General features: G+C 32.6%; 1 protein-coding gene across 1 annotated transcript in view; it reads left to right on the top strand.

Moving 5' to 3' along the window:
- Window positions 1-13996, top strand: part of Smp_160670 (putative paired box protein pax-6) — a gene marked incomplete at both ends in the record, with an annotated part of 20902 nt that extends 6906 nt beyond the window's left edge. Inside the window, 4 exons of the mRNA XM_018796983.1 lie at window positions 1931-2277; window positions 6809-8600; window positions 10216-11019; window positions 13227-13996. Of these exons, the coding sequence (XP_018652070.1) occupies window positions 1931-2277; window positions 6809-8600; window positions 10216-11019; window positions 13227-13996 (3713 nt within the window). The remainder of the gene's footprint in view (window positions 1-1930; window positions 2278-6808; window positions 8601-10215; window positions 11020-13226) is intronic.
- Between the last annotated feature and the right edge of the window lie 2999 nt (window positions 13997-16995).

Here is a 16995-nt window from a genome sequence, read left to right as displayed (position 1 = left end):
AGAAATGTCATTATAATCAATATTGTAAATAATAATAATAATATGTAATTTATCAAAAGAAACTCTATTCATTACTTCATTATTTCAATGAGTAGTATATATAAACGTATACAATAAGGAAAATAAAAAGGTTATGAGAACATATGGAATGATGACATAAGAGTCAACAATATTATTGACTAATATGTATGTATACATTCATAATTTAAACAACTTTTACACTTGAATAATTATCTTAGTAAAACTATTTAGTTGATATCTATGAGATATATTCACTTAGTGAATAAATCATTTATACTTAATGATTCATGATAGCTGATAACAGTTATAAGCAATAAGAAATATATACAGAATACTTATATACTACTGAAAAGAGAAAGAAAACATACACACACACAATGTAGGTGAATAAGAGTATTGTTAAAAGAAAGAAAAGATAGCTAGCTATGAAAGACATACAATAAAATGATTTGTTTATTTGTTATGAATAACAGGTAGGTTTAAAGAAAAGAAAACTGTTTTCGAATCAATGTAAATGTATATTTATAGAATTTTATTCTATTCAATAGTCGATTATGAAATCATATTATAATTCATAATGAAGATCTTTGATGATATACATAAAAATGCCCTGGTACGGCCGAGAGTGGGGAGGGAACACCCTCCTTCTCGAAATGCTCTCACATGGCCACGCGTATATAGCCTCTGACAGGGAAGTCCTACTCACTGCCTTCTCGCGGCGGAGATGTTCTTTACGAAATTGAGAGGACGAAAAGTGAATGTCCGACACTTTAACCGGGTTGGTGGAAACGGAGGATCCACCTAGGGGAGTTGGAAAACCCTGATTCCAAACCAATAGTCAAATTGGCTCCAGTACCCTGAGGGAACAAATGGCATATGAACCAGTCGTTGGTCACCGGATGCCATAGGACTGCATCTCTTCACGATGCTCCACTGCCTTGTGGATCAGATCTTTAGGTCAAAGGCTCCGGGTGTGGTACCCTAAGAAATCTACCTGATTCGGTTTGGGCACCTGGGCAGTATCACAGCCCTCAGACAAATCAAATGAGATTTGTGTGGCGCATATGTATCTGGTGCCTTTTTGTACCAATGTTTATGTGTTCAACTAAATAAATACATGAATCTATGAAGCCTAGATAAATTACTTACTAAATTTTTTGATATTATAGTACTTATACAATAGTTATTGTTCAGTTAGGTTATTCATAAATAAACCTTTAACCTACTTTGTTATTATCTAAATGGTTTTCCGATTTTTGGTTTCTCCCAAGTATAATTTGAAGAGATTGAGAATAAAGTTAGAAATTATGACTTGAACCAAGTCGATAGGAAGACCGTAATAAACTAGAAAAAAGCATTTTTTAAAAAAAAATACTACACTTATAATGTCAAACTTAGTCAGTGCTACAAATTACAGTCGCATGTGCATACCAATGAGAAGTAGTAAATGATTACTAAACATCTATGCAATACTTCTTGATTTTTCTCTTGTTCACCACCAGCTGCTGAAAGTGTGTCTTGAAAATTGTTCCTGATTATGTAAGAAGTTGTCTGAAATCCATCACATGATCTTTTACAGTTACTTTTTATTATGAACTAATGTATACAACTTGTATGTCATTGAATGACAGAGAATACTTAACAGTCAATAAGATGGAATTCATTCTATCACACATACAACAATGTTTCATTAATAGTAATTTCAGATGCTACAAAACAGCAGTCAAATAGTCGATAGCGTACAAATGTTTATATGGACAGAAAAAAACATTCTATAAATGTTTGTACATGATTCAAAAATACAGAAGTACCAATTAATCGACTAACATGACTTTATGAATATAAGAAAGACACTTATAATTGTATTGCTTCATAAATTGGTTGTTATTATTATTGTCCTCTTATTTAGGTCATTCCGGTGTGAATCAGTTGGGTGGAATGTTTGTAAATGGTCGACCTCTGCCTGATACAACACGTCAACGGATCATTGAGTTAGCTCATTCAGGAGCCCGTCCATGTGATATATCACGTATTCTACAAGTGTCCAATGGTTGCGTCTCAAAAATATTATGTCGTTATTATGAAACTGGTTCAATTAGACCAAAAGCGATTGGTGGAAGTAAGCCAAGAGTTGCTACAAATGCAGTTGTTACCAAAATTGATATTTATAAACGTGAATGTCCATCAATATTTGCTTGGGAAATACGTGATCGATTATTACAAGAAGGGGTATGCACACCGGATAATATACCTAGTGTGAGTTTAGATTTTTATGATGTATGTTGATAGATTGACTTTTTTGACTCATTATTAAATGTTATATATATTTTAACTTTAAAAGCCTTATTAATCAAATTACAACAAAATCTTTCAACAGGGTTGTCCCATCTTCGACCTTTAATCTCTCATAGAACCTATAGTTTCTTGTCAGTTTGATAATTCGCTTATTTACCATTAGTCTGTTTTACCCATGACAACAAAAAAAACACTCCATGATTTCTTCGTATAATACTCATACACTTTAACATACAAAACTTGTTCATCAATCTAATTATCTCAGAAACAGAATTACACAGTTTTTGAAAACGAAGTAGTTAGAAACAAAATTTCCTTCCGCTGATATATTTGTTTTGATTTTAATTGAGCACAAGAACAAGAGACTTAACGTAGTAGCTGATACTTTGTATATCTTCAAAAGTACACGTAGCTTCAGATAGTTATGTAAACCTCTCACTAATATTTAATTAATAACATTAAATGCTAATTTCTCTTAAATTAGTCGATTGTTCAAGGAAAACTCTATCTCAGAACTGAATGAACCTAGAATTAATTTCTTTTTATATACAGTTGGCTTCCTTTCTAGGAAAGGCAGTTTCTTTTTTCATAAGTTTAGTTAAACTTTTTCGATATTGTAGATAAATTCACTTGTTCCTATGGGGAAATAGAAATAGATCATGAAATACAAATAACAACCACTTAATTTCCTTTGATAAGGTAATGGTTAAAGATAGTTGATAGGAAACCCAGGTTTCAAACTATTTGGCACTCGTCAGTAAGATGTACCTGCAATATTGAGGGGACTGATGCTCCCTGGCTAATTTGATCTCATATCACCCAGCTTCACAGTTAAAGACGTTGCTATCGAGCTCTCTGGGCTGTCGCCAGGAATTCAAGTCCAGAATTTCCTGTTGACTACTTCCAAAAATTACATTGCATCTCAACATAGTGCACAAGATGTAGGGTCACTTACACTAGTGGCCACGTTGTAACTTAATTGACAGGACTCAATCAACACTAAGAAGGATATGACATGTATGACATTAGTCACTACTCAGTGATCAATCGATTGTAATATTTTTGTATGGATTTGCATTTTCCTGTTGTTAAGGCCTGTAACCGATCAGGCCCTGTTGCATATGTGCATATTGGGCGTGTGTCTTTAAGTTACAATTTTTTCAAAGTTGAGTAGTGGCTAACAATGAGATCCATGATGTGCATTTTGTCTCACTTGGACATTGTCAACTGGATAGTGTGGGTTTTGTCGAGTCACTTAGACAAGTAAGACATGATTGATGAAATTCAATCAAAGCTAAAGATCAGATAAACATAATCACCCTATCAGCAGTTAATTTACAATGGTGATATATTTCTATACTCATATCTGCATACTTTACTTCAGTTTACTTTAGAGATTGAGTTTCTTTCTTCAAATTTTGATGTTTATTATAATAATCAACTAAATCATTTAAAAATAATATTGATAGCTAAATATACTGTAACAATATCAGGAATTCGATTAAAATTGAATGAAGATAAATTCATTTAGTATTCATTGTTTTAATCTTCCCATCGATGTGTTAGGACTGCAACTGGTCAGTCTCTAATATGCATATGTGCATACTGTGCGTATTGCCTCGATATAGCCTAAATTCACAAGCATGGTAAGCAAAGATGGATAGTGGTTAGTAGTGGAATCCAGGATGCGCGTTTCGTCCTATTTGGGACTCGTCAGCTCGATGTACCTGCATCTCAGAGTTGATGTTCATTCTGGGACTCGAACCCACTACCTTTCGCTCCAAACGCCATCGCGTTATCCACTCGGCCACTGAGTCCTGATAGCCACTTGCTTGTGCAATGGGGTGAAGTTTAAATTCACTTAGTATTGTTTGTTTGAATCATCCCATTGATGTTTTAGGACTGCAACTGGTCAGTCTCTAGAGTGAACATCAACTCTGAGATGCAGGCACATCCAGCTGACGAGTCCCAAATAGGACGAAACGCGCGTCCTGGATTTCACTGCTAGCCATTATCCATCTTTGCTTACAATGAATGAAAACAGTTGTCAATTTACTTGCTAAACTATTTCCCTTAATAATTAAAAGACGAACAACAGATTACAGTTATTATTAATATAATCCCTAACAGTCTTGCATTCCATATATATTGTTTTTTTCAGTCTACAAATTATTATTTAAAAAATGAAACATATTTCTAACATGGATACTCCATGATCTATTGTTGATTATAAAACACAAAATATGTATCTAACCATTTCGGCAATGACTTAAATAGTTGAGACAACTGTTGTTAATGTTTAATCGAACAATATTGAACAAGAAAAAAAGTGGAGATTTAAATCTGATTCAGGTGCCCCCCCCCCAAAAAAAACTACACCCTTTTTCTTTTAAAATAAGTTTTTGTTTTTTTGTTATTTTTAATCAATTTTCATGGTAATAAGATATTGTCATAGATTTCAAAATATTTATTTTACTTAGATACATATGTCTTCATTGTTCTATAATCAAATGTTAAGAAATTAGATAAAGAAAGATGTATAACATTTTAAAAATAGACTAAATAATCCGTTTTGAATAGTGATTAGTTTATTAGAATATAACAAAAGGTTATGACATTGAACCAATGAATAATAGTGTCATTTAGATAATAGTTCTGATGGTTAGCGAACAATGGTAATTGGATTTTTTTTAATCTCACTATATTCTGTTGTCAATGAATTAATCAATTTTTTGGGAAAGAAAAAAAAGTTTTTCAAACTGACAAGTGACCATCAAGTTAAAACCCCTTTTTATTTACAGAATTTTATATTTCATTTTCTTATAATACTGATCAATGATTAGTGTCAATATAAGTATGTAGTCTATAAAATCTTAGTTTTTCCTTGATCCATAAATATATTTTTGTTAAGGATTTTCCATTTGAATTAGTCATAAGCACAGACACTATTTTATAACAGATTGATATCTTATAGAAATTCATTACTAAGAAACAACTCACTCAGAATATATTTATTATAATGTTCTTACAATTTTGAGGTCAGTTTTTTCTTGACCAACGAATATCCTTGATAGTAGAACTACTTTTCACTATACTGTAAACACATATATTTACTATCAGAAGGGGTTTTGTAGAGATTTCAGTATTTTTATAGTTGAAAGCATGAGTCAATTGAAGCTAGACCACTAAGGAAAACCTGAAAGCGCTCGACGGCCGTTTTGTCCTATTGCGGGACTCCTCAGCAGTACGCATCCACGATCTCGCCTCGTGAGATTCGAACCCAGGAACTCACTGAAGACAATTGGTGAACGGTTGCTCAACATCGTGGATTGGTTGAAGTTAGACATTAACACTATCGGATGCCGGCTCAGCGGTTTATCGGTTAAGTACTCTGGCGCCAGACTGGTAGGCCCTAGGTTCGAATCTCGCGAGACGAGATCGTGAATGCGCACTGCTGAGGAGTCCCACAGTAGGACGAAACGGCCTTGAAGCAGTACTTCCAGGTTTTCCATGGCGGTCTGGCTTCAATTGACTCATGATTTCAACTGCATTAAAACAACTTATTCTTTTTAAATTTACGTCTTTAGTTTCTTTCTACTGATTGAAGTCAATTAAATTACCACAATTTATTCTTAGATTCTCAAAATATTAAAACAAAAAATGTAGTTTGTGCTTATTTAATAAAATAACTATCTTGTTTCTAAACCCTAATAAATATTACGAATTTAAGTAGTTGCTTTGAAAATTTCAAATTTACACTTGGACAATAACGTCTTCAAATGTTGATGTTAGATGGTTAAAGATAATTGGGAACAAACATTCGACAAAGGTTTTATGCTAGGTATGACTCGTTAGGTAGATGTATTTTGTAAAGTTCATGAAATTAATGACTCATGTGCTATTCAAATCTTCATTAAATGAATTTATACTGAAAGATTGCTACCTAGTTATTTGGGTCATGGCTAACCTGATTTCGAATCACATTGTTGAAGAAGAATATAAAAATAATCATCTCAACTATGAATAATTAATCACTAATGAGCTCGTGTCAGTCCTACTTGCTGTTCTCTCGAGGCGGAAGTGTTGTTTACCAAAGTGAGAGGACGAAAAGCGAATATTCGGCTCTCGAACCGGGCTAGTGGGTACTATAGACCCACCTAGGGGGTTGGAAAACCCTGATACCAAACCAGTGATGTACAGTGGCTCCAGGATCCTTAGGGAATTAATAGAGTATAAAACCATTACCGGTCACCGGCTACCATGTGAACTAGACCTCTGGATCAAAGGCTTAGGGAGTGGCCTCCTAAGGATGCAACCTGCTTCGGTTTGAACACCCAGAAAGCATCCCAGACTATACACAACTTGAATGATAACTTTTTTTATGGCGTATGTATATTTTAGTGTTCTTTTACACCAATATTTATGTTTAAATAAATAAACAAATATCATTTAACTAATCGAATACAAGTCCAAATAATATATTTTTTTATAGGTCTCATCTATCAACAGAGTTCTTCGTAATCTGTCAAACGAATCACAAAGACAATTGTCGTCTGCCGCAGCAGCCGCTGCTGTAGCTGCGGCCGCTGTTGCAGCTCAAGCTGCTGTACACAGAAATGAAGTGAATTCAAATTCAATGGGTGTATCGAATACAAATCAACATATTTCGACACAAAATTATCTGTCAAATATGAAATGTGATCTACATGGTTTAACTAAATCATTTATGCCATCTATGTTTAATTTTACACCATATCATGTAACAAACAACAATAATAATGCAAATAATACTAATATCAATAATAATCATAATATATTCACAATACCACCTTCGATATCACAATTCTATAGTCAACAAAATTCAAATCTAAATAGACATTCTAACAGTTGTTTTAATGATCATAATGTGATTGAATCACATAGAACTGTTCCTAATACACCTCATATACATGCAAATAATACAATCTATTCTAATTTAAATCAAAACCCACATTCACCGATAATACCCTCCTTCCAAACAGGAGATGGTATAAGTAAATCTGTCCCGTCGAATTTTAGACATGAAGACATACAGTCAATGCGTTTACCTTATGATAAATTTAATGATTTATTAATAACTGCTTCATCGGGCGCATCACAAACTTCATGGGCACAAGCATGGTATTCAGCAGCGGCTGCATCGGCCAATAGTGTTTATTCCAGTTTATATAATTCATCGAATTCAAGTCAGAGAAATGAATTCCTTCAGGAAAAACAGTTTTCACCATCTTTAAATTACTTAAATCATTGTGGACTGCCTGGGTTTTATCAGAACCTAGAAAATGCAGTTAACTCAGTGAACGACACTAATCTGGGAATGAAGTGTCCAGGGAATGTGGAAATCAATAATGAACTAGATAATCGTAGTATAAATGAATCATCACCTGATTGTTCTGAACAACAACAACAGTCACATCATCGTCATCAGGAGAAATTATCTATGCTATCCCATCAATCATTGCATAATACACTGCCTATATATAATGAAAATAGCTCACCAGTGCATCAGTCATTATTATCGAATAATTATGAGTTGAAACCGGACTCTAAATGGTCATTCAATGCAGATTCATTACGTCATTACAACGGTCAGCATCATCAAACTATGCATCAAGCCGAAAACCATCAGAGATCAAACAATAATTTGTTCAAATCAGAGACAGAAGAATTTAAACAGTTAGCTTCTTTTCTAGATGAAAAGGAAAAAACAGACAGATCGAGAAGAAGGTTTTCAATAAACCCATTATTTAATTATGAAGACATAAGTAATGTGAATGAGAATACAGCAAATTTTATGCAGTCACATAAAGATGATTTTGTTAGCACACATCTACATCATTATTTATCAAGCAGAGATATGCAAAGTATTGATGAACAGTCATTTCCTCATACAGATAAGGAGCATACGATGAATGAATCACAATTGGGAATGGATGATGATGAAGATGATGATAATGACGATGGTGATGATGATGATTGTGATGATGTGGTTAATTGTAATGCAGCAATTACCTCAGCATCAGCTGTTTCAAGTAGTCACGAAAATCATGTAAATCAGTCGTTATCATCGTCTTCTGTGAAAATCCTAGACCCGAAATTAACAGCAAATTTATATCTTAAGCAAATAAACGATTCTAAAGAAAGAAACATTGGGAGTGAAACATATTCATCTAAAAATTCCGTAAATGAAAATCGAATTGTTTGTGATGATAGCTTCATAGAAAACAATCAGTTACTCATGACAAGTAGGTCATAAATTGTGTATACATAAATATATTACTAATCATTTAAATTCAATTCCAAAACTCCATAATTTAGAGATAACAACTAAACATGGTATAGAAAATGATATTCGGTATGTTGTATTGGGTTAGTTCTCTAAAAATTTGCTTCTAGATTGTAGAAAGGTTCAAGGCAATAATCTTTGTCAGCAAGATGTATCTAAAATCTTGGTGAAACTCTTACTTCAGGCGAAGCTTGAACCCACATCACTCATTGTTATATACGGGAATTTACAAGTGAGCTTTACAAGCCTCGATCGATCTCTTGTGGTAATGGCCAATTTGAGTCACAAAGGCTTGTGACAGAATAGAAACTTGACTGAAAGAATTCGGTCAGCTCTAAGAACTAGGCAAGAATGACATTAATCACTCCCCAGTGATCCATCATTGTAAATCTTTTCGTCCTACAGGTGGTTATTCACAACCTGAATAAATCAGTGAAACTAGCCAGTACGGATTTGCATACCACTAGGATGATTAATCCCATTAAGATTAAGAGAAATCTTGCTGATGAGGAGGGAGCAACACGAAACATAAGTTTAACGTTCCATGTCGATTACCTTCAACAACCTGACATCAAAAAATAGTCCATATGATGTTGAATCTCTTAAACCAGAGGTCACATTGCAAATTTATTAACAGAATTCGATCAACACTGAAGAATATATAGAGATGAAATTGATTACTACTTAGTGATTACTCATTATGCTTCCGAATTCTGTAAACCATCGGAAAACGTTGTCTCATGAGTGAAAATATTGTAAAAACTAGTCAATGAACACTTCCAAGATAGATCAACACATAAATAACTACTATATTGTAGTGTATTTTATATTTGGGCCATATTCTATTATCTTAAAATATATCTTCAATTTAGAACATATCTTCTAGATTTCGTAGCGGTCAAATATCTTCCTCGCTGCTCCCCCCCTCCAAGCTTAAGGTTCAGTTATACATATCCAAAATATTTTCATTACTCCTTGACACATGTAAAACTGATGAGGGTGATAAAGTTTCAATTGTTGTTTATTGACCGTAAAGCTTTTTCATGTATTTTATTCAAAATGCATAAATCATCGTCCACGATGTACACTATCCAGAACCCGAAATTCCACAGTGAAATAAGGACATAGAATCAGTGATCACGATATAACAATACGTCTACACAGCCCTAGGAATTTATGATCGATAAGCTCACTACGCACACATTTTAACCTCGAGTCTCAAAGAAACAAATAGAGTAGTATTATTCACTGTACACTAGAAAATGCTAGTATGATTAAATTTGAAAATCTAATTTTTCTACTCATTGAGATATTACAAATGCATTATTTATATACTTACTTACTTACACCTGTTAACCCTCATGGAGAGGCATAGTCCATCTACCAGCATTCTCCAATTAACTCTGTCCTGGGCAAGATCATAACATATATCCAACATTTATTAAACTATAGTTGGAAATATAGAGAAAATATACTCACCCTTGTAAATAAGTATTAAAAAAAATTAATAAAAATGAAGTAACTTCCCTCTCGTTTCTGTCTGTTCATCTTAAATTATTATATTTTCTTTCTAGGAGGATCGAATTCAGAATTTTGCGGAAGAGAATTTCGTGAAAATTTTACAAGAAAATTAAATGAAATTAATTCAAGACATGAACATGAACAACAATATAATATAATGAAAATAAATCGAATGAATGAACTATTACAGGGGAACAATAATGATCCGACAACTTTACAACAACCAAGAACACCGACAACAATATCATCATCATCATCATCGTCAACAGCACTGACAGAGAATGAAAATAAATTTATCCAATTGACCAATAACATTCCTACTACTACTACTACTGCTAGTGGTGTTAGTATTAGTAATGATAGTAGTAGTAATATGACAAGTGAAAGAAATGATTTTATACAAAATCAATTAAATTCACAATTCTATCATGAATTAAATGAAACCCAAGAAACATTTTTAGAAACATTACAAGCAAATCAAATAGAACAGTCAAAAGAACTAATTAAAAATAGAATCTTTCTTAATACAGATAATTCTGACTTATGTGTTAGAACAATGAATAAGAGACCGAATAGTATTACTGCAATTGTTCAGTCAATATCAACATCAACATCATCAGTATCATCGTTGATTAGTACAAAATCTGGATTGAATGAAAGATCTAATTCTGTATTAAGTGAAATAAATTTATCACAAATGATTATGACTGATGAAAAATATCAAAGTAATAAACAGAAACAGTCAGACCAACAACAACAACAACAACGTCATCATCATCATGAGGAGCAACTGCAGCAGCAACAACAACGCAGTCGTACTTCATTTTCTAATCTTCAATTAGAAGAACTTGAAAAAGGTAAATTATTCGCTTACAAAGAAATTATCAGGTTGTTAGAAAGAGAAACATCATAGTGTTTTTTTGTTAAGAAAGTGTCTTGAACGGACCCTAGATAATGAATGATCAAAATAACTGTCAGTATGTTATATATATACTGATTTGAGATAACTGCTATGTTCGAGGGAATAAATCACCTAGGACTGGCAGAAGGAACGAAAGTCAGAAACACAACAGAACAAGCCAAACTATTCCTCTGCGCCCCAGCCCTGTTAACTAGAGGAAGAAGATCAGATTCAGAAGGGAAGAGCAAACAACAAACACACAACCCATCTTTGTATATACAGTACTAAGATGTCTTTGAAAAAAGTCACAAAATATTGTACTAAAAGAGAAAACAAACCAATGACATTTAAAATCCTTCCAGGTAGTAAACACAGAATGAAGATAGGGCACTTGTGTGAAAATGAAAAATTCAAATTTCTATAATTAAATTACCGAAATTAGAGGTTTACCAAGTGATTTTTCGGGATCTAGTATCTTCAACAATTACAGTTAACATGTCCTTAACGAAAAGGTACTATATTAAACATGACGACATAGCGTACAGTTTACGACAACTGGTACAAAACAACCTTCAGGGGGTTATTTCACGCTAGTGTTATTTAACATTGGTATTATGACCGAAGAAACAGGCTGATATTGTCAAAATGTCAAGTCCATTGAGCAACTCACTAACCACAGGAAATCACTTAATGTTAATATGTTTCTTTGCAGATCAGTTGTTTTGGTCTTTTACATGCCCGTTTATTTGAAGGCTTTTCATCTGCAGTTCGGTGTTTACGAGTAATTATCAAGTGACCAGCCTATTCGTAATAATTAGGAAAACCAATAATATATTGACATACTCAAGATATTTCTATGCCAAAATAAGAATATTTAGATTTTCCTTATATGGTCCCACTTTTCTAAGTATGTCAGTGTTGAATCTACGTATGACTGTCTGGAAATGTCACTAACATGAAGTCACAAGTCTAAGCAACTATAGTCATCAACATAGACATGAATAAATCCTGTTATTTGTTAGAAGTCATGTTATTGAACAGATACTGTCATTAAAATTTATGAACATTGACACGTATTTCATCTATTAATGATTGATAATCGGTTATCATTATGATTCTGGTTTTCCCACTAGTTCTGTAGTTAAATATGCAGAATAATTTGTCTCAAAACTCGTTAATGGCCTTGATACGCTAGGCTACTTAATATAACCTTGAGACTGCGAATGACTGGGTTCGATGTGTGACTAACTGGTATTGCCAGCAGGGAACTATCCTAATCACTGATTAGCGACCTGCTACGTGGATGCTGATTAGTTGGCAAGAAACAAGAGAAAACAACTGTAGTCAAAAAGTGCACGAAGTGACAAATTGGATCGCAACACGCGATAGTAATAAAGTAAATATGTTGTGTGCCCTAATAGGGAGGGGCTGGAGTACAAAATCTAGATACTACGAAGCCCACGATAGAATTCAAACGATTTGAGAATAGAATAAAATACTGTGACAACTTAGAAACTTGGTGAAAGCTTGAGATTAAGAGAATAGAAGAAATGCGATACCCAACCGTTTATAACTACATGTAAAAAATGAGAGTAATAATGTCACAAAAAAGGTTGTCTAGTTTATCACCTTTTATTTCCTTCCTTACAACAGTTATCTAGACTGATTTCAGGTAACTTCTGAATTTTAGTAACATACACGAAAACAGACAAGACAGTTAAAATTCCTAGATTATTTATGCTCGTGTGAATATTTGTCAATATTTTAAAGGATAATTCGACAGACATTAGATGCCCAATAGATAGAAGACGTTATATGCAAAAATTGTATCGAGACAATACGCACAGTGTGCACATATAGCATATTAGAGACTGACCAGTTGCAGTCCTAAAATATCAATGGGATGATTCAAACAAACAATACTAAGTGAATGCACTTGAAATAGTTTCAGCAATTGTAATTTAATTAATTCTAACGCTTCGCATTATAAACTTGTTTGAACTTTCTTTATTCTTTTGTATGTTTAATTTTGATTATTGCCCAGACAAACTTGACGGGGTCAACACTAGAATTATTTTGAATGTCAATCCTTAAGATTATTTCAAACATAATTCTTATTGCTGTTCAATTTTATAATAACTAATATTCTTGATTAATTTTTAGAATTTGAGCATACACATTATCCTGATGTATTTTCTCGTGAAAAGTTATCCAGTCGAATTCTACTGCCTGAAACTCGTATACAAGTTTGGTTTTCTAATAGACGTGCAAAATGGAGACGTGAAGAAAAAATGCGAATGAAACAATTAGCTTCTAGAAATCAACAGAAACCAATTCATCATCAGTATCATAGTAACAATAATAATAACAAGATCAACCCATTAATATCAAGTTTAACAATGACACCGACAATAAAATCTGTTGTAAACACTACATATGTCAATCATACTGATGACAGTCTAAAAAATAAAATCAATAATACTTCTAGAACAGTGGAAATAAATAATACAAATCGTTCAATTTATTCTGAAATTCCACATAAAAGTAATGACAATAATAGTAGTATACATATGACCAATTGTATTGATAATATATCTAATAAAAACATTGATTGTGGATCAACTGATCCACTCAGATTACAGGATGACTATAAAATTCAATCATCAAAAGTCCCTGTAAAAGGCAGTAAATTAAATGATTTCTTATCGTTATCATCTACCAGATACTCAACTACTGATTTATTAGTTAAAAAGAATAATGATGATAGATATAATGTTCATCATAATCCTTTCTATCATCATATAGAAGAGAAACAATGGACTTATCTACCTCCACATCTACAAATTCAATCACAAAATAATTTGGATCAATCAACAATTGAACAACAAACATGTTTGAATAATATACAAAATATAACCAAGAACTTTGTTTAAATTTTAAAATCTCGTCATTATTGAGAATAACAATAACAGAACTAACAAAGAAAAAAAACATCTTCGGCATTTAATTTTGATCAATTACATTTTAAATATTCATTTCAATTTTGATGTACAGTGACTTTAAAATATTTGCAAATATATCTTTAATTTATTAAATTGTATACAATCATTTTGTTTGTATAGTTGAAATCATGAGTTAATTGAAGCTAGATCACCATGGAAAACCTGGAAGCACTGGACGGCCGTTTTGTCTTACCGTGGGACTCCTCAGCAGTGAGAGATTCGAACCCAGGACCTACCAGTCTCGCGCAAAAGCACTCAAACGATAGACCACTGAGCTGGCATATAATGATGTTAATGTCTCACTTCAACCAATCCACGAAGTTAAGCAACCGTTCACCAATTGTCTTTAGTGAGTTGATATCTCACAACAGACCTAGTTGAACTCCACTGGTCACTGCTTCTCACTAGAACTATAGGAAATATATCTTAAAGTCAGTCGCTAGTGAGCATATGATTATTATCAGAAGGGGTTTTGTGGAGATTTCAATATTTGCATAGTTGAAATCATCAGTCAATTGTTTGTGTGATAGAAACATATTTCAAGGATAGTAAGTGATAGTTTATTGATTAAGAAATTCTGATTGGGATATTATTGCATTAGCTCTTCTAGTTTTCTGTAATTTATTAGCGCTAGTTACATAAATTACAGTAAATCGCCAACTAGATATATTTGGTAAAAATAAAGGAGAAAGTCAAATTCAGTGGCTCCTAGTTTTATAGTAAACATTTTCCAAATTCCTATATCTTTCTTTAATTGCATTCACTGCTAATGACCGGTTCCGAAATATTACTGGGTAAAATAATGACAAGGGTGAAAAATTTCAACAAATTACATTTAACAGTACTGTGTCAAACTGACTGTCCCTTATAATCGAAGTTCATCATATATATATAATTTAGGGGACCTGCCAGTCTAGGAATACAACATGCGGACTGAGGGAACTGTAGGCAGAGTGTATTCGATTTTGGTTGGCTAGAGCTATTAAGAGGTTCATACCATGTATTGTTTCTATTTAATAATGGCTTGTATGATTGATATGTCAGTTCCATCTTCTAACGGACTACAAATTACACGTTTTCCCATCCACTCATTTATATATTAAAACCGTTAGTATACCACGAATTGTAAATTTTATAACTGAACTAATTAGATATGACAAAATTAAAATCATTTGCTAAATCTTAAGCAAGTCTATATATGAGTGGACGAAAATGATGTAAAATAACTGGCCAACTTATTAAAATACATTAATCAATGAAATGAAACTTATTAATCTAAGTTTTAGACTTTTCGGATCATATCCGAATAATTATGTGTTCATAATTGGTGAACAAAGTAATTATTATAATATTGAAATGATATATAGATTGATCGAAGTGGTATATTTCTTTAAATGCTCTGACATTCTTAGGGTTCCCTGGACCCATAAATTAGATATCATGTCAACTGACAAGTAACCGACTCTGTAACAACATTATTTATTACCTGAGATATACGACTAACAAAAAATTAGACGGCAACCGAGATTAGATTTCCTATTCGAAAACAAATGAGAAATCATTGGAAAAAAATAAATTCCCTTTTTAAAGTTGCCGAGTATGTAAATACGAGAATCTCTGAGCAACGCAACTTTAACCACGAATAGCAAACTGGTCCTACAGTTTCACCAAGAAGCACAAATCATTAAGTAAAACACTAGATCTGTTGGTGAACTTTATTTAATTGGTTCGAATTCTCATTGAAATCATGAACATATCTAGACTGGACAAATATTGAAAACCGGGGAAACACTGGACGACCGTTTTGTTCGGGTATGGGACTTTGACAGTATTCCTATTTTCATGTCTATCAGTTTTCGTCTCGCTAAAAGTAATTATTGAACTGACAAATACATCTGCATAAATCAAATTATCATTACTCTTTATGAACTGCAAAATGTCAAGAACTTTTTAACGTGAAAAGGAAAATTTCTTTCTCTATTATTTAAACTGATTATTTACACACTTATCATGTAACCCTTAAGGAATATCCTTTCGCGGAGTTCCGACTTAATTTCAATTTTGAAATATTTCTTTATGTTGTGATGTTTTCCACTATCAATATAAGTCCGATCACATCTATCGTTTTACTAATAATTTATACTCTTAACTTGTAATGTCTACTTAGATGATCTCCGGCATTGTTATCACTGACTTATAAATTGTCTTGGTTAGCTTAGTGTTTTATAAATGCATATCAATATCACTACATTTCGGAGTAAAGTCTGAAGATCTATTTGATCGAGAACAATACGGTTTTAATCCTTACGTCAACAGTAAATAGAAATTAAATATGGAGCTGCGATAAATAATTCGTTCAGAAATCTGTTCATCAAATTCTATACTTTTATTATTTATCTAAACTGATTATGAAACTTAAGGAGGAAGAATGTATTCGTAAAATCTCAGCGAATGAATATGAAGTAAATTCAACGTTGGGATTTTACAAATACATTCTTCCTCCTTAATGTCTTACATCAAATAGGCGCCTAAATACCATGAAACTATTCTGTCAAATTTGGACGAAAGTTCTTATATGCTGATTATGAAGTTGTTCAGAAAGATACAAGAAAATAAAACAAGCTACTATATCTTTTTACTGTTTCAACAATCCAAGAGTAAACTAAAATTTAAAAAAATATATTTATCAAAAAATAACTGACTATTTGTTAATTACAATTCGCAATAATTTCACTTCTGTTTAATAACATTAGAGGAAAATTTATGTGAAAAGTCAAATAACTACTGAAATTAAACTCAAAAGAAAATAATAACAAAAATAAAGGGAAAATTGGTGATATTTCTGTTGGAACACTGAATACTTTAGTAAATGCAAAGAGAAATAGGGTAACAACAATAACATATGATAAAAATGAAATAGCAAAAATGGA

The sequence above is a fragment of the Schistosoma mansoni genome, chromosome 4, assembly GCF_000237925.1.
Source record: "Schistosoma mansoni strain Puerto Rico chromosome 4, complete genome".
In the NCBI taxonomy this organism is placed as follows: Eukaryota; Metazoa; Platyhelminthes; class Trematoda; order Strigeidida; family Schistosomatidae; genus Schistosoma; species Schistosoma mansoni.
Note: the sequence above shows the minus strand (reverse complement) of the source record. Positions and strands in the feature narration are given on the sequence as shown.